Source organism: Urocitellus parryii, chromosome X (genome assembly GCF_045843805.1).
Source record: "Urocitellus parryii isolate mUroPar1 chromosome X, mUroPar1.hap1, whole genome shotgun sequence".
NCBI classification, from domain to species: Eukaryota; Metazoa; Chordata; class Mammalia; order Rodentia; family Sciuridae; genus Urocitellus; species Urocitellus parryii.
This window is the reverse complement of record NC_135547.1, coordinates 75,205,391-75,225,508: the sequence shown is the minus strand read 5'-3', so window position 1 is coordinate 75,225,508 and position 20,118 is coordinate 75,205,391. Positions and strand designations below refer to the sequence as shown.

Sequence of the window (20,118 nt, the reverse complement as noted above, 5' to 3'; positions counted from 1 at the left end):
CACCAAAATTCCAAACATTTTTTTAATGGTGCTGGGGATAGAACCCAGGACTAAGTGCATGCTACACAAGTGCTCTACCACTGAGCTACATTCCCAATTCAGCCAGCTCAATTTTAAACCACAGTAAAGTGAGGCAGGCTTAGAGTAGGTTCAAGGACTCCTACTTTCTAAGATTGTTATCTGATCAAAAAGAGGCATATTTTAAAACTTGTGTTTTTACCACTTTGAAATGCACATGATTGGGTCACATGGAAACACAATGTAGACCTCAAAAAGTACAGCTAAATCACCAAATTAAGGGTTGTTCCTAAGTGGTGGCCTCAGTGGCAACCAGCTGTCCCAGGGCCTTATCAAGTCGATGGGGAACTCTATTACCTGCTTCATGAGTTCATTCTCTTGGAGAAGCTGCTGATTTTGCTCACATACTTCTTGCATCTTCTTGAGTTCTTCATCCTATTTCCAGATAGTGTAGTGATAGGTGGGGTTATTTTGGGCACTACGTGTAGGTTACTAAAGAACTCACTTAGATAAAAAAAAAAAAAAAAAAAAGAAAAAAAAAGAAAAAACATACTGCTGCCAAGTTCCTGGCAACAGATGGTTTTTGCATAGCAGGCACTGGCACCCAGAAAATTACCTTACTCCCAATTTCTAGGTGTCCTAAATACCTCTTTTTTTAAGGGATTGGGGTGAACTCAGTGGCAGTCTAATACTGAGCTGCATCCCCAGCCCTTCATTTTTTATTTTGAGATAGGGTCTTGCTAAGATGTCTAGGCTGGCCTTGATATTGTGATCCTCCCACATAGGCTTCCCAAATCACTGGAATTACAACTGAATACCACTTCTATTCCAATGTTCCTCATCAGCACTAACCACACTTGTAGGAACCGTGGACTCAGTCTGAGAAGTCTTCCTTATTCTTTTCCATTCTTTAGCCTCATATTCTGTATTCACATCAGGATGCAGATTCAGAAATCCACAGAACTCCTTAGTTCTGTTTCCTGAAGCTACAAATGCTTCTATTCATCCTATTGAACATAGACTAGACAGTTTATTTCCAAGTCTCATAAGCCTTATTAAGCTTCCTGGTGCTTAATACAACTGGATCCATACATATAACCTTAACAAGTTTGATTACACCTTATGTGGGAGGTGCCAAGGAAACCCTAGGGATGGTATTGTAGGAGAAAGATTCTAAGTTGGACAAAAAGTGCTCCAACTTGCTACTAAAGGGTGTGGTGTTCTTAGTCTGCAAGAAAATCCAGACCCCAGGCATTTTACAAACATGTCAGGTCTCAGCTCAGAACAAGCTCAGGAAGATATAATTGTCCCTAGGATTCTAAGTAACTATTAGATAATTTCACTGTCTCAGCTTTTTAGAGTTCAGTGTTGACACAATAGAAATAGGAGGCCTCAAAGTCTGGTATGGAGTATATATTGGTGTTATGGTACCAAAAACAAGGTGATCCTGTATATGGCTACATTCTGATTATCTCTCATCTAATCAAGTAGGGACAAAAAGCAGTAGAGGCTACCATTTTAAGCCTTTCTTCAGTAGTTCTTACTCTCTGCTGCAAGTACAATGGTCTAAATGAGACACGATTCTTGATGAGGCATGTGAAACCCTCCTCTGGAGACCTTTCCTGTCTTCTCATACCTGACACTTCAGTGTGCTCAGCAGCTGCTGCTCCTTTTCACTGATTGACTCCTCCAGCTGCTTCTCTGCCACTTGGCTTTGCTGTAGCTGGCTAAGAAGGTACAGCACCTAGAGAAAGACACAATCCATAGTAGTATCAGAGGAACCAGGGGAAAGAAGGATTTTCACCTAGTTCAAGCAGTGATCCAGGTGACTCCTTCATGATTTACAGGCAAACTGTTCTTTTTGCTCTATGGCTTGAACAGCAACAATGTTTCTCAGCACATTAATCTTGGGATTCAAGCCAGAAGCTAAGAGCCATTACCATGGGTAGGTATGAACTTAGGTATATCACTTTTCTCTGTTTCATGTTTCTCATTTGCAAAATTTAGAAAACAGCACATGCACTTTTGAAGGCAACTCATTACCCCCCACTACTTTTTTAAGCTAACAAAGGGCAATGACAGCTTTGTGTCTGTATCTAGCTTCTTGGCTTGTCAGTGTACCTTCTCTTGGTGCTGTTGCTCCATTCTGACCAGCTCAGCTTGTAACTCTGTCTCAATCTCAGCAAAACGATTTCGTTCCTCATACAGCATCTTCTGCATGTCCACACAGCTGGCCTTGCTCTGTTTCAGGCTGCTTTCAAGCTTGCTGACCTGTATTTTGGAGGAGACCAGCTAGAAGAGATAAAAGAGATCAATTTATTTGGAGAATAACCCACCTTTCCCCATTCATTAGGCAGGAACATATTAGCTTTCTTTAAATGGTCTGAGGAAAGTGTCTTCATGTGTAATTCCATTCTTATTTTTTCATGTCATATGGATTCTAACAGTGAATATTAATAAGACTACTGTTCTGCTCCTAGGCCAAGAGTCCATATTTCTGCTGTGACATGTATTTGAGTTCTGGAAGCAATAGCTAAATTCATTTTCTATCTTGCTCTCCCTTAAGGTCCAAATAAACCTAACCTGAACAGTATATGATGATTCCAAAATTCTGATATTTAAGTCTGAAGAGAAATTGACATGACACACCCTTATGTCCAATTCTGTCCTGTCTCAGAATGTCTGTGTTCACACGTCAGAACTTGTAGACACTTTAGCTGAAACTGCAGATCTGGCTCTTCAGGCTGGATTCATATCCTGTGCTGGCCTAGTTTTGCATTTACTACTAGCCCAGATGGTGAACATCATAAATACCAGCGTTCACAAACCTAATCAAGATTTCTTAGTAGAACAAATCTGCTAACCTAACACCAAAATGTGAAAGGGTAGCATTACTTTAACTTGTGGATTCAGATGGATTTTATGCTTGTCCTGAGTGAAAAATGCCTCAATCACTAGAGGTTATTAGTTTTCACTCCTCTTGTGACAATGGAAGATGATGCATTATTTTAAGGTCACTGAAGATAGCTTTTCCTTAAAATGAATCTTTATATGTCAAAAGATTTTTAGGTTTTCTCTTTTCAAGACTGTATTTTAAAGTTTTTGAATATACATCTCATAGGTCTTTTAACAAATAGTACAATATAATAATAGTTTATGTTTAGCCAGTAGCCCACTGTGGCATTCTGGCCTTTTTCTAAGAGCAACAGTTAACATTTATTGAGCACTTGATTTATGCCAAGCATGATAAGTATCAATTTGAGTCATATTATATTTTTTGTAAATGACTGGCCTCTACTTGTTTATATCAACTTTTTAAAATTTTTTCAATTTTATTAATTTATTTAGATGTTGGGTGGGCCTTTATTTTGTTCACTTATTTATATATGGTGCTGAGAATCAAACCCAGTGCCTCGCACATGCCAGGCAAGTGCTCTACCACTGAGCCACAACACCAGCTCCTGCTTATATCAACTTTAAAAAATTTTTTTAAGTTGTAGATGGACACAATACCCTTATTTTATTTATTTTTGTGTGATGTTGAGGATTGAACACAGGGCCTCACACGTGCTAGGCAAGCACTCTGCCACTGAGCTACAGCCCCAGTCCGCTTATATCAATTTTTATGCAATAAACTCTCTAATGTTAGTATCACTGGATTTTTCCATGAAAAGTGGCAAGAAGCTGGGCACAGTGGTGCATGCCTGTAATCCCAGTGGCTTGGGAGGCTGAGCAGGAGGATCATAAATTCAAAGCCAGCCTCATCAACTTAGGGAAGCCCTGTCTCAAAAATAAAAAGGGCTAGGGATGAGGCTCAGTGGTTAAGCACCCCTGGGTTCAATCCCTTGTACTGAGAGAGAGAGAGAGAGAGAGAGAGAGAGAGAGAGAGAGAGAGAGAGAGAAAGAAGAAGAAGAAGAAGAAGAAGAAGAAGAAGAAGAAGAAGAAGAAGAAGAAGAAGAAGAAGAAAGAAGAAGAAGAAGAAAGAAGAGAAGAGAAGAGAAGAGAAGAGAAGAGAAGAGAAGAGAGAGAGAGAACGAACTGGCGAGGACATGATGACAGTATTCCAAAGCTATCTTGTTTCTTTCATTTTTGTGGTACTAGGGATAGAACCCAGTGGTGCTCTAACACTGAACTATATTCCTAGCCCCCTTTTATTAGTTTTAAAAAAATATTTATTTTTTAGTTGTAGGTGGACACACAATATCTTTATTTCATTTTTATATGGTGCTGAGGATTAAACCCAGTGCCTCACATATGCTAGGCAAGCACTCTACCACTGAGCCACAACCCCAGTCCCCCCTTTTCATTAGTTTTGAGACAGGGTCTTTTGCTAAGTTGCTGAAGCTGGCTTCCAACTTGTGACCCTCATGCCTTAGCCTCATGAGTCACTGGGATTACAGGCATGTGCCACCACACCTGGCTCCAAGGTATTTTATTTGAACCTACCTAACCAGATCCCTAATTGTTGGTAGTAAGAGTGATAGTTACCTCTCCAGTTAAATATTTCAAGGCACACTTGGCTTCCAGAATTGTAGCAATATTCTCCCAACGTTGTTTTGGCCTGTCTTCACTTTCTGCATCCAGTAGCTTCTGCTGTAGGTCAGCAATTTGAGCGCTCCTTCACAAACAGAAACAGTCAGTTTTGTTGTGAATAGCTTCAATACCAGGAAGAAGAAGAACTCTGAGCAGAAACTTTAAAGTGGTTTATGAATGGAGATATCAGTTAAATAATGACCGAGTCATCTGGTTAGAATTTTACATAGTACCTAAAAATTGGTTACAAATGGACTCCAGGAGATTATCCAAATGGTTTTTATTTTATTAAATACTGGTTGAAATAAATAGGTCATATATACTGAGACTTGGAAAGATATATTATGGTAAGGCCTGTATTGTAGTAGACTGACTGACTATACTATGACTTTGTCATGAAGCCCTATGAATTTGGACTGTGTAACAATAGCCCACCCATGGAAGGAAGAGATTCAGGTTGGAGACCAGAAGGAAAATCTCACAAGAATAGGTAGGTGTTCTTTGCTGGAATCAAATACCAAATTGATACCCATGGCTGGTATTATAGGAAATTATTGTTTATTTTGGTACTGGGAGCACCAGGGGGCACTTTACCACTGAGCCACATCCTTAGTCATTTTTATTTTTTATTTTGATACAGCATCTCACTAAGTTGCTGAGGCTGGCCCTGAACTTGCAATTTTCCTGCCTCAGCCTCCAAAGTTGCTAGGATTATAGGCATGCACCATCATTTCCTACAATGAGAGATTATTTTAAAATGCCTTCCACAGGACTGAGAAGTTTCTATGACTAGATACCCTAACCCTGGTTAGAAATTCCAGATACTTTCCAATCAAGTATGGCCTAGAAGAAATTCTATATAATATTTCAGTTTTATTAATAACTTCCTTTTCAAATATGCTGTTTCCAGTGAGAGGGAGAATACCAGCATGTGCTTAACTTGTGATACTATGTTAGATTCCTATAAGGAAGATGGGACAAAAGTAATCTAAGATGGTTTTTCTCATATTTGGTGGTCTCAGGACCCCATTCATTAAAAAAAAACACATTGAGAACTTCTAGAAATTCTGTTCATATAGGATACACCTATAGTTATTTATAGTATAAATTCAAACTGAGATGAATTTAAATATTAAATTCACTTAAAATTTAAAAATTCATTACATACAAACATTTTAGGAGAAATAGCTGTATTTTTCAAGACAGAAAAAGATTTAGTGAGAAGAGTAAGATTGTTTTCCATTTTCACAGATCTCTGTATAATTTAGTAGAAGACAATTGGATTTTCACATCTCCCTCTACTCAATCTTTTGTGACATGTTGTTCCAGTTGATGTAAATAGAGACACTCTAACCTTACATGGATATGTAGTTTGAAAAGGGAGATGTATTTTGGTAGCCTTTTCAGATAATTGTGGATACAAGTAGTAGTTTCATAAAAGTTAGTTACAATGTGGAATCTAAAACTATTATTATTTTACTTTTATTTTTAAAAATTAAATTCATTTTCAGCTGCTACATAAAACATGAAATCTATACATATTAATGGGGTACCATGTGATGATATGATAATGCATATATTATATAATAATTAATTCAGGTTACACATAACTATTACTTCAAACACCTGTAATTTTTTATAGTGAAATCTTTCAAAATCCTGTCTTCCAGCTTTTTGAAATCTATAGTACATTATTGTTACCTGAAGTCATCCTACTGTGCAATTGTACACCAGAGCTTCTTGCTTCTATCTAACTATAATTTAATATCCATTGATCAAGTGAAACTATTATTAACTAATTTTTTATATTCTTATATATTAAAATCCATATGGTAGCTGGGCATGGTGGCATACACCTGTAATCCCAATGACTTAGGAGGCTGAGGCAGGAGGATCTTAAATTTGAGGCCAGTCTCAGCAATTTAGTGAGATCCCATGTCAAAGTAAAATATAAAAAAGGATGGGATGTAGCTCAGGAATAAATCATCAATGTCCAGTATCAAAAGAAATCTATATGATGAGTTATTTTTTTTCTTGTGAATTCCCAGGACATAAAATATTTCCATACATGTATAGGAATGTGTGTTTAAACATATATAAATTTAGATATAGTCAGTCAGGGCAGATATCCTTGGACAAAATTTGCACTTGAAAACAATATACATATTGTTAAAAAATTGAAGATTGGGTTGTCCTTGAACAGTTTTGATTGTATTCAGGGAAAGCCTGAGGCAGATGCTTTATAGCAAGTAATGGTGTGGGAGAGAAGAAAGTGGAGATGGGTTTAAGTTGGCCTGGCCAGAGCACAATCAAGTTGCCAATGCCTGTGTTCTGTTTCCATGTGGTGAGAGCCAAATTAAAGATTCCTACTTGAGACAGTGTGGGACAAAAGTCTAGTTAGAGTCTTTGGAGAAGACTCCAACATTTAAGAGGAAATTTGATTTCATGGCTCAGTGCTGCTGATGAGGACAAAAATCAGGAACAAATGAGCAGATTATAAGCAATCAATGCAAAAAATATTTATTCATTTTAGGCCAGTATTTACATAGATGTTAATTGGTTTGGAATGGCTTGAAATGTAAATAGATATAGCTGAATTATAATAAAGTATCATATTTTGGTAGGCCAAACAAACAAACAAATCCCATTAATCTATCTCTCAATAGGAATGGATATATTACCCATTTACTTTAACATGTTATTTTGACAATATTAATCCACTGAGTCATGCAGATCCTCTGAATGTTAATACGTTTCATTATATAATATATTTAAACCATCACATTTGTTAGTATCACTACTGGTCTTACCAGAAAAGTTTTGCTTAAAAGCTCAAATTTTATCTTCAGTAACACATACTGTCAGTTGTTTTCCTTAAAGTGATAGGCTCCCTCCATTCATTATTGAGAGCATCTCTGCCAAGTAACCAAGTCTGAATAACCATGGTTTGTCTGTCAGTTGTTCTTTCAAGTACACATGATGTGCCATGAAAAATAGGCCTATTGATCTCAAACCTCAAATAGCTCAGTGCTTTTCTTGAGATGACCATCACAATCAGCATGCAGCAGAAGTGCTTCCTGTTTTGTTATATAGATAATTAAAAAGATGCAAACTCAAGGGTCAAGATTTGATAAAATTAACAATTTTCCCTGATTTTATCAAAAGTCATGCTTAAAGTAAGAATGACTTTTTAAACAAATTTAAACTGGTAGTGTGTAGAGGTGCTGTGTAGAATGACTACTTGTTCAGATTGGTGCCAATGCTTTCATTAAGTCTAAGGTATCAGTAATTTTTTTGTAGTATTGCTTTTCTACTATTAGTGCAAATATCAACATGGTAAAAATAGCAAATAATGCTTCACTATTATTATGAAAATAGTTTTGCCCACTTAGATTCCCTAAAAGGGTATGAGAGATCTTCAGACCACACTTTGAAAACCCTAATTCTCGAAGTCCTTTCCTTCAATAAATTTACAAACTCTCTTTAGATTGAAAAAAAACTAATAAACATAAGACAAATATTAAACACAAAGATATATCATTTTCATTGCATAATTGAGTATTGTAAGTTCTGAAAGGGTTTAGAGAAAAAGACTAGTGAAGGATGAAGAGTCAGGCTAGGCTGGAATTGGTAGGGGAGAACATTTCAGTCATCATCTACATACACCCTCCTTTCCTTGTCTTCTTTGTCAATTCATGTCCCTTATCTATTTCAAAATTTAGTTTAAGTCTCATCATCTTTAGGAAAATATCCTTGATTAAACTCACCTCTGTCTAATTCCTTTTATGTTGTACCTACCCTACATTTATATAATCATTTACTTATGCATATGGACGAAAATGTTTTATAACCAGCATTTAAAAAGAAACAGTCCTGATTTGTAACTTCTGCCTCTTTCTGTTGTGTAAATAGACTTCAACATAGAAATTATAACCTATCAAGAATTTTCCATATTCCAGAAATCATTTTTTAATATTTTTTAGTTGTTGATGTACCTTTATTTTTTATTTATTTATATGTGGAGCTGAGGATCAAATCCAGTGCCTCACACATTCCAGGCAAGTGCTCTGCCACTGAGCCACAATCCCAGCTCCTCCAGAAATCTTAACAAATGATTCAAGCACATGGCTGGGAGTAATTACATGATTTCTACTTTACAACAAAGATAATGTCATCTATTCTTTTGGTATCTCTCAACTGCATCCAGTGTAGCCCAAAGCAGAAACTCAAATTGTTGAATGACTTATAGATGTTTCCAAAGATAAACAACTATTATATCTAGCTAAAATCAAATAAATGATCTCCAAAGTCTTTTGGACAAGAACATTTCCTGTTTTTTTGTACTGGGGATTGAATCTAGGGCACTTAACCCCTGAGCCACATCCCCAGCTATTTTTTTATATTTTGTTTTGAGTTGCTTAGAGCTTCACTAAGTTGCTAAGTTAAGTTGCTTAACTTTGCTAAGTTGCTTTGAACTTGTGATCCTCTTACCTCAGCCTCCTGAGCTGCTGGAATTATAGACATGTGCAACCACACCCAGCTAAATTTTCTTTACTTTGTTTATTTATTTATAATGTGGTACTAGGGATTGAACCCAGTAACTCACACATGCTGAGTAAACACTCTACTACTGAGCCACAACCCAACCCATAAAATTCTAGTATTTTAAGACACTATAAAATCTGTATTCCTTCCAGATTTCATAAACTGCTTAAAAGACAATAAGATTGATTAGAAAGGCTATGTAGCATAATTTCTGGTCTTAGACTCAAGAGGGAATAAAGAGAATATTCATTGAGTACTTTTAAGATGCCACATTCTGTATCATACACTTTATTTACTAATCTCACTTAATGCTCATGCTAACCTTACTTATGCATTATATACAGTATAGCTATTTTGCTGTTTTCCTCCTATGCTATTTCTCTTTTATGATAATTTCTGGGGTTTCTCTAAAATTCTGTTCTTAGTTATACATTTCAGATACTACTACATCAAAAATTGTGGTGTACTGCAAACAGCATGGGCTTTGGAATTAGATAAGAGAGGGTTTTGAATCCTAGCTCTGTTGTATGCTAGTATTAATATATTTAGCAAATTTCTTAAGATCTTTGAACTTCATTTTAGATTTCTAGAGTGATAAGAATGATACTTACCTCATAGGGTATCCAAGGGACTGAATGAGAAAATTTATCTATCATGTCTAGTACAGCATCTGGTTCAATGTACTGTTACTGTCTCTTGTTTTTCCACCATCACAAAGCTTTTGAAAAACAAGCTTTTGAATCACTGGGTTGATACGTTCTTATTTTTGATTCTAGGGATAAATTTTTATGCCTTGGAGATAGTCTTGTTACCTGAGTTCCATTTCAGTCTCCAGACTTTCAATCTGCTTTGTAATAGAATCCTCTGACTCTGAAACTTGACCACGTGTTTCAGCAAGTGAAAATGTGCGCCTCTGTAAAGAAGAATAGTAGGTATGAGGGAGAAGTTCTAAAAGGAAAAATAATTCTCCAAAGCCATGAGGATTTCTTGGGAATGCATAATCTGATTATTGAGAACATTTTTTTTCTTAAGGGCACTTACCCGGAGTTTAAGAGGAGGATTCTCCCCAGATTCCTTTTTTTCTTTGAGTTGAGCCACATCCTGAGCTAGGATCTTTCTATCTTCAAGAAGGTCATTTAGATGGCGTTTGGCTTCCTCAGTACTGACCATAACCTCAATTTCATTTCCAAGCCAATTCTAGAAGAAAAATCAGTGATGTCTTGGTTAGGAATGAGGAATCGCTGATCCATGGGCAAGATTCAGTTCCAGATTTAATTTCATTTGGACAGAGCTCAAGTGACAGAGCTCAAAGTAACTAGAAGTGAGATTTCTATTTCTATTACCTACATGTCACCAACAACACTTGTATGTCTCAAAGGGCATTAACAGCAATACCCCAAAAGATCTCAAGAAAGAGGTTTTCTACAGAAAGCATTTTCCCAGATATCCTAGTATTTCTATTGTCCTGTCTTTACTTTCTACATTTTCTCCTAAACATTTATTCTTTGCCTTTAACTACTCATGATATAGAACTGAAGACAATTTATCTGTCTAATCTATCTATCTTTACTCTTACAGTACTGGGGATTAAACCCAGGGATGCTTTACCACTGAGCACCCCACTTTTTTTGGTACCAGGAATTGAACCCAGGGGTGTTTAACCACCGAGTCACATCCCCAGACATTTTTATTTTATTTTATTTATTTATTTTACTTTGTGACAGGGTCTTGCTAAGTTCCTTAGGGCCTTGCTAAGTTGCTGAGGCTGATCTCAAACTTGTGATCCTCCTGCCTCAGTCTCCCAAGTCATTGGCATTACAGGTATGCACCACCATGCAAGGCCCTTATAATTTTTTTTTTTAATTTTAAGACAGGATCTCACTAAGTTAATAAGGTTTGCCATGAACTTGCAATCCTCCTGCCTCAGTCTTTCACATTGTTGGGATTTCAGGAGTCTGCCACCACACCTGACTCTATTTATTCCATTTAATAATAGATATACAGTCTTACTTTTAAAGTACATTAAGGGGAATTTAAAGAAAGAAAACATAACTTGCTAAAATCACTTTTTTATTACTTATATTTTGAGACAGGGTCTTGCTCTACTGTCCACTCTTAAGTGATAATCTCAGCCAGCTTCCGAAGTAGCTAGGACTACAGGCACATACCACCACACCTGGTTCCTTAGTCACTTTTGTAAAACAGTAACCTTGGGGGTAGGGGTTGTGGTTCCGTGGTAGAGTGCTTGCCTAGCATGTGTGAGGCACTGGGTTTGATTCTCAGCACCACATATAAATAAATAAATAAATAAATAAATAAATAAAATAAAGGTCCATCTACAACTAAAAAATATTTTAAAAAATAAGTAACCTTAGGGGCTGAAGTGTATATCAGTGAAACAGCATCCTTAGTATGCACAAAGCTATGCATTTAATCTCCAGCATCAAAAAAACCCAAAACAAAACAAACAGTACATATTCCTGAGAACATTTCCATCTTTGATGAAGATATACCATGCTAATCATAATCAAATTAAGCTGACGTGGCCACATTAATATCAAATAAAGTAGGATTCTTATGAAATAATACTATCAGGGATTAAAATGATCATTTCATCATGACAAAGGAATCAATTTTTCAAAAGAGAACTTAATCCTTAATGTTTATGTATCTAATAACTAAGCACCAAAATCTGTGAAATAAAACCACATATAAATCAACAAAGAAGATAACAGAAGCAACTATATGCTGCCTATAAAAAACATATTTTTAAAGTGAAGATACAAATAAGTTAAAATTAAAGGGGTAAAAAATACAAACCTTAACACTAGTCAAAAGTAGGCTGAAAGGGTTTATTAATATCAGAAAAAATACATTTAGAATAAAGAATATTATCAGAGATAACAAAGTTCATTTTATAATAGTGAGGGGGTCAAGTAATCCTAAATGTCTATGCCCCTAATAACAGATCTCCAGTTTTGAGTATCTCATATAATTTATTGAATCCTGTTTTGGAAACGAAAAACAAAATGACTGTATAGATACAGGAGCTAAACATGGGTGTTCTGTAGGCATGATGGAATATAAAAATATAAAACAACATCCAAAAAATGTTGGCAAGAGAGTACATATAGAGTATGGGTCATTTACATTTGTGATCACAGGGCTATCTGAAAGCTGAAGCTTGCTGCTGCTGCCTAGCATCATAAAGAATATCCCACTGGAGCACTTGCCTAGCATGCATGAGGCCCTTAGTTCAATCCCCAGTACTACAAAACAGAAAAGTATCCTACTGTGTATCTCTAGCACCCTGAAAGTTAAAACCCAAAATTCAAAGTAGTTTCTACTGAATATATATCATTTTCATACAACTGAAAAATAAAGACTCCTAAGCTGAGTCAGGAACTGGTTGTATTGCTGAATTCAACAAGACATAAAAAGAACAATATATCATGATCAAATGGAGTTTATCCAAGAAATTCAAGGCTGATACACATTTGAACATCATTCAAAATAATTCACCAAATCAAAGAATTAGAGATAAAATGTATTTGGTAAAATTTAGTATTGATTCATGGGGGCTGGAGGTATAGTGGTATAGTTTGCCTAGCATGTGTGAGACCCAGGGTTCTATCCCCAGCACAATGAAAAAAAATCCATTCATGATAAAACTTACAGCAGACCAATAATAGATAAGAATTTCCTTAAAGGGCATCTGTGAAAAACCTATAGCTAACATCATACATTATGGTAAAGAGACTGAATGCTTTCACCCTAAGATTAGGAAGAAGAGAAGCATGTCTACTCTCACTACACTTATTCAACATTATCCTGAAGGTCCTAGCAGGTGCAACCAGGCAAGTAAAATAATTAAAAGGCATACAGATTAGAAAGGAAGAAATAAAACTGCATTTACAAATGACATGATTGTCTACATGGAAAATCTCAAAAAACCTATGAAAAAGATAACAGAGTAATAAGTCATAGATAAAAGTTAAAATATAAAAATGAACTGTATTTCTATATACCAGCACTGAGCAGCTTGATAAACAATTGGGCAGTTTCTAATGAAGTGAAGTATACACTTACCATATAACCCAGCATTCATACTCTTAGGTATTTACCCATGTGAAATGTCTACCAATATTTACAGAGACCTGTGAGGTTTTTAATAGAAGATTTATTAATGTGATGATCAATTTTAAGTATCAAATTGACTGGATTAAGTTATACTTAGAGAAGAGGTAAAGCATTATTTTGGGGAATGTCTGTGAAGATGTTTCTATAGGAAACTGGTACGTGAGTAGCTGAACTAAGTGAGTAAGATCCACACTCAAAATGGGTAGGCACCATCCAATTGGCTAGTGTCTCAGACAGGAAAAAAAAGGCAGGGAAGAATCATTTCCTCTCTCTCTCTCCTGGAGGTGGGACACTCTTTTCCTGACTTTGGACATGAGGACTCCAGGCTCTGTGATCATTAACCATTGATTGAGAAGTTACACTACTGGCTTCCCTAATTCTGAGGCATTCAGACTTGGATGGAATCATGCTACAGGCATTCTTGAGTTTCCAGCTTGCAGATGATGAACTGTTGTGAAACTTCTTAGCCTCCATAATCATGTAAGCCAATTCCCCCAATAAATCCCCTCTCACATGTCTATAGCTAGCCTATTTGTTTTGTGTTTCTGGAAACCCTAATACAATTTATATTTGTCAAAAAATGGGGGAAAAAATGAACAAACTGTGGTACATCCATACACTGGAATACTACTCAGAAAAGCAAATAAAATGTCACAAAGTACTGATACTAATACTAAATAACATCACGGATGAATCTCAGATGCATTATACTAAGAGAAAGAAGCCACATTATGTTTCCATTTATGATGCTCATATGAGGGGAAAACAATAATTACAGTGTTTGCTAAGGGCCAGGAATATAGAAGTTGACTACAAAGAAGAAGATAAGTTGTTTGGGGGATGTCTGTTCTATATTTTGGTGGTAGTGGTGGTTACACAATGGCACATGTTGTTAAAACTCACAGATCTGTACAACAAAAATTTTACTGTGCTCAAAAAATTAAATAATAAGATAACAAATAATCCAATCAACAAATGGGCCAAGGACCTGAACAGACATTTCTCAGAGGAGGACATACAATCAATCAACAAGTACATGAAAAAATGCTCACCATCATTAGCAATCAGAGAAATGCAAATCAAAACCACCCTAAGATACCATCTCACTCCAGTAAGATTGGCAGCCATTATGAAGTCAAACAACAATAAGTGCTGGCGAGGATGTGGGGAAAAGGGTACACTTGTACACTGCTGGTGGGACTGCAAAATGGTGAGGCCAATTTGGAAAGCAGTATGGAGATTCCTGGGAAAGCTGGGAATGGATCCACCATTTGACCCAGCTATCGCCCTTCACGGACTATTCCCTGAGGACCTTAAAAGAGCGCACTATAGGGATACGGCCACATCAATGATTATAGTGGCACAATTCACAATAGCTAGACTGTGGAACCAACCTAGATGCCCTTCAATAGATGAATGGATAAAAAAAATGTGGCATCTATATACAATGGAGTATTATGCAGCACTAAGAAATGACAAAATCATAGAATTTGCAGGGAAATGGATGGCATTAGAGCAGATTATGCTAAGTGAAGCTAGCCAAGCCCTAAAAAACAAATGCCAAATGTCTTCTTTGATATAAAGAGAGCAACTAAGAACAGAACAGGAAGGAAGAGCATGAGGAAAAGACTAATAGTAAACAAAGACGAATGGGGGGAGAGAAAGGGAGAGAGAAGGGAAAGGATATGCAAATGGTAGGAGACCTTCAATGATACACAAAAGTATAAGAGGTTATGATGGGGAAGGGGGATGGGGAAAAAAAGGGAGAGAATTGAACAACAGCAGAGGAGGCAGAGAGGGAAGGTGGGAGGGGAGGGGAGGGGGGATAGTAGGGGATAGGAAAGGTAGCAGATTAAAACAGTCACTAATATGCCATTAGGTAAAAATGTGAGTATGTAACAGATGTGATTCTGCTATCTGTATTTGGGGTAGAAATGGGAGTTCAAAACCCAATGGAGTCAAATGTATGAAAGATGATTTATTAAGAGCTCTGTAATGTATGGAACAATCAATAAAAAAAAATAAAATGCCTCAGTATTGAAGTGACCCTGAAACAATAAAGGATGGACATGTAGTGCATGAAAAAAAAATTTACTGTGTGTCAGTTATGCCTTAATAAAATAAGGGAAAAATCAGTGCCACTAACAGACTAAAAACAAATGAACCATAAGATCGTTTTAATCATACAGAAAATGTTTCTAAAAAATCCCATCACTTATTTGTGATTAAAACTTTAGCAAACCAGGAATATTTAGGAACTCCTTCAACCTGACAATGGACACATAAAAACCTATAGCTAATATCTTACTTAATGGTGAAAGATTAAATGCTTTTTCCCTAAGATTGGGAACAAATCAAGGGTGTCCCCTTTCACCTATTCTATCTGATATTGTATTGGAGGTTTTAGCAAGTGCAATAAGCATGAAAAGCACACAGATGGAAAAGAAAAAATAAAGTTGCTCCTTTTTGCAGATGAAATGCTTGTTTAAGTAGAAAATCCTAAGAATTCTACAAAAAAGGTCTCAGAATCAACAGTTGTGTCCAAACAATGGAAAATGAAAATAAAAAATATGATTTACAATATAAATATATGAAAGATTTTGGGATATGTTTGATAAAAGATGTATGACATTTTACACCGAAAACTAAAATACTGCTGAGAAAGTAAAAACCTAAATAATTGAAAGATGTACCACAAAAGACTCAATATTCTCATGATGTCAACTCTCAAATTTTATTTATTACTAATCAAAATCTTAGAACGTTTTTTTTATTTGTAGAAATTGACAAACTGATTCAAAATTTATATGAAAATTCAGAGGACCTAGTTCTCCCCAAAATAATAACTTTGGGGGACTTATACTACCTGAACCCAGGACTTATTGTAAAGGACTGTATTAAAATATTTTGGTATTGGCATAAAAGTAGGCATGTAGATAAATGGAACAGAAATATTTGTATGGACATTTAATTTCAGCAGAGATATTATGTCAAAATGAATCATATATCATGTAAAACTTAAAAATATACAACTTCTAGAAGAAAACTTAGGAGGAAACCTTAGTGACCATGGTTTTGGCTAAGATTTCTTTTTAAATTTTTTTGTAGGTACTGGGGACTGAACCCAGGGGTACTCTATCATTGAACTGCATTCCCAGCCCTTTCAAATTTTTATTTTGAGACAGGGTCTTGCTGTTGCTGAGGCTGGCCTCCAACTTTCAATCCTCATACCTCAGCCTCTGAGGGGGATTATAAGTATGCATGAAAATGCCTCGCTAAAATTTCTTATATAGGGGCTGGGGTTGTGGCTTAGTAGTAGAGTGCTTGCTTAGCATGTGCGAGGCCCTGGGTTCGATCCTCAGCACCACATAAAAATAAATAAAATAAAGGTATTAAAAAACTGAAATACTTAAAAGCTATGCTATTTGAAAGACACTGTTCCAAAATGAAAAAGTAAGTCACAGCCTGGGAGAAAATAAAAAGCATGGAAGCCTTCTGTTGGATATATCTTAAATATATAAAGAATTCTAGCTTTGTAATAGGAAAAAAAGATAAATAATCCTATTTTTAAAATGGGAAAAATATTTGGACAGATACTTCCCAAATAAAATAGAGGCAATTAAACACATGAAAATATACTTAGCATCATAATTTATTATAAAAATGAAAATGAAAACCACAATGAGATACCACCATTCACCTACTAGAACAGCTACAAATTTGAAAGATTGACCACATGGGACCACACATGTACATAAATGTTCAGTGGTAGAGCACTTGCTAGAATGTACAAGGCCTAGGTTCAAACCCCAGCATGAGAAAAAATAAGTAAAAAAAATGATTGACCTTGCATTGTGGGATTGTACATATGTGTGTGGGGGAGGGGGCGGGGGGAGGTGGTTTTAAAAAAGAAAAGATTGACAAGCATGGTGGTGCATGTCTGTAATCCCAGAGAGTGGGGAGTTCTGAGGCAGGAGGATCTCAAGCTCAAAGCCAGCTGCGACAACTTAGTGAGGCACTTAGCAACTCAGCAATATTTGCAATATTCCTCAAGAATATTGCAAAAACCCTGTCTCTAAATAAAATACAAAAAAGGGCTGGGGAACTGCTGCCTACACGGCTACCGCCTTTGCTGCCTTTGATTCAGCTGCTGCCAACCTGAGGTCGCCTGGAGGTCTTCTTTCTGAGTGCTGTGCTGCCACAGAAGAAACTGCTGCCCTAGATGCAACTGAAGCCGACATTGCTGCTGAACCCTAGAGATCATCTGGTGACGCTGCCCCCACAGCTGCAGTTGCAGCTGCCACTACTACTGACGTGCTGCCTGATAACCACCGCCACTGCCGCTGCCACCACATCCTACAGGACTTCTTCAGGGGAGACTCCAGGTTTGGTTGCATGTGGCTGAACCCATTTTAGGACACCAGCCAGGGCCTGGGGCCTAGGTGCCAGCAAGTTTACCACCACAAGAGCCTCTGTCTGGGGACTCCAGCTGGGACCTGCAGGTCCAGTGTGGAGTGCCTGCAGGTTTGGAGGAGCCTGGGGTCTTCCTGTTGAGAGTGCTGGTGGCCCTTGTCTTGCTGCTGCATCTCGGGGTTGCTCCTTTGCATGAGTATATCCCTGGTGCTCTCTCTGCAAGTAGGAGCAGCATTGAGATCTTGGGACTGCAGCATGGCTGATCCTGAGGTATCTGAAGCCCAGATCGGTGGGATAGAGATTGGGTTAGTGAGGGCTGATCTGGGTTTGGTGATCCAGAGGGACATCAGAGACAGGGCTGAGAAACTTTGAACACTGACAGAGACAGTTCAATTTTCCAGAAAGATTTATTTTATTTTTTGATTCACTAATCTCTCCACTATATTTGGAACAGGATGTTTTTTATGCATCAGTGTGTGGAGGACAATGATATATGAATGGTGTTTTGCATTTTTATTATATTCTTACATCTTTAATTTTTTCTCTTTGTTCATATTCTTCCTCTCTTTTGTCTATTTTCTTTCCAATTTTTCTCCAACCAACAGCCATTCTCTTTCGGCTCCTCTTCCACTCTTCCCATGAGTTTTTACTTGTAGCTTCTCTCTTCCTCCCTCGAGAATATTGCATACTGCATTACCTCTGTTTTCCCATCTACCATTTGAAATTGTAAATCATTTTAACAAATATTCTGTTTGTACTATCGATAGTTATTGAACTCATCATTTTAGTTTAATGTGGGAAAGAAGTAGATGCCTCAGTGGGAGCTATTAGGTTTAAAGCTATATATTGTGTATGCTGTAAGGCAAAGCACTGAAAACCTTCAAGGACACTATAGGTCTATAGGGTAGAATTTATCCTGCCTTAGATCCATACTTTTAGATGGGAAAACACACTAACAACATGAAAAAAAAACCAAACAAAGGTATAAAGCACCCTAAACAAACCAAGATGTTTCAATAACAGAAGCCACTAATAACAGTAGAAAAAGGAGTTCAAGAAGGATTTCAGATTGTATATAGTTAAATTGACATGTGAGGTAAAGGATAGATAAGGAGTAAAATAAAAGAAAAATACAGGAAGTGAAAGACCACTTCAATAAAGAGTTAGAGATTGTGAAAAAAAAAGCAGAAATCCTTGAAATGAAGGAATCAGTAAGCTAAATTATAAATTCAATAGAAAGTATCACTAACAGACTAGACCACTTGGAACACAGGACTTCAGACAATGAACACAAAATATATAATATATTGAAAGTAGAGTTGAAAATGTGGAGAAGATGGTAAGAAGCCATGAATAGAACATCCAAGAATTATGGGATAACATGAAAAGACTAAATTTAAGAGTTATGGGAATAGATGAAGGAGCAGAGATACAAACCAAAGGAATGCACAATCTTTTCAATAAAATAATAGTAGAAAATTCCCAAAACCTAAAGAATGGGATGGAAAATCAAATACAAGAGGCTTACAAGACCCCAAATGTGTAAAATTCTAGCAGAACCACACCAAGACACATTATAATGAGAATGGCTAACACAGAGAATAAAGACAAAATCTTAAAGGCAGAGAGAGAGAAAAAAAATCAAATTACATAATGGGGGAAACCAATTCTAATCTCAACTGATTTTTCAGCCCAGACCCTCAAAGCTGGGAGGTCATGGAATAAAAATTTCAAGCTCTGAAAGAAAACGGATGCCAACCAAGAATTTTATATCCAGCAAAATTAAGTTTCAGATTTGAAGATGAAATTAAAACATTCCATGATAAATGAAAATTAAAAGAAATTACAACTAGAAAGCCTACAGTACAGAGCATTCTCAACAAAATATTTCATGAGGATGAAGTGAAAAAAAAGTGAAAACCAGTAAAGGAAGGATCTACACTAAAGGGATATTCAACCAAATGAGACAAATTCAAAAACCATAAATAAATCAATCAAATTGACAGGGAATACAAATCATATCTCAATAATAATCTTGAATATTAATGGCCTAAACTCATCAATCAAAAGACATAGACTGGCAGATTGCATTAAAAGCAAGTCCCAACAATATGCTGTCTTCCAGAGACTCACCTCATGGGCAAAGACATCCACAGGCTGAAGGTGAAAGGATGAGAAAAAAACATATCACTCATATGGATTCTGTAAACAAACAGGGGTTTCCATTCTTATTTCAGATAAAGTAGACTTCAACCCAAAATTAATCAGAAGAGACAAAGGAGGACATTTCATACATCTTAACGGAAGTATATATAAGCAGGACACAACAATTATAAATATTTATGCCCCAAACAATGGAGCATCTATGTACTTCAAACAAACCCTGCCGAATTTCAAGAGTCAGATAGACCACAATACAATAATACTGGGTGACTTTAACACATCTCTCTCACTATTGAACAGATCTT

General features: G+C 36.5%; 1 protein-coding gene across 1 annotated transcript in view; it reads right to left on the bottom strand.

Annotated features, from left to right (window-relative positions):
• The window catches only part of Kif4a (kinesin family member 4A), a 143,121-nt gene that overhangs the window by 11,956 nt on the left and 111,047 nt on the right, over positions 1-20,118 (bottom strand). The window contains exons 21-26 of the mRNA XM_026399977.2: positions 10,139-10,294; positions 9,910-10,010; positions 4,508-4,637; positions 2,140-2,310; positions 1,655-1,762; positions 376-453 (exon numbers count right to left, since the gene is read on the bottom strand). Coding sequence (XP_026255762.2) covers positions 376-453; positions 1,655-1,762; positions 2,140-2,310; positions 4,508-4,637; positions 9,910-10,010; positions 10,139-10,294 — 744 coding nt within the window. The remainder of the gene's footprint in view (positions 1-375; positions 454-1,654; positions 1,763-2,139; positions 2,311-4,507; positions 4,638-9,909; positions 10,011-10,138; positions 10,295-20,118) is intronic.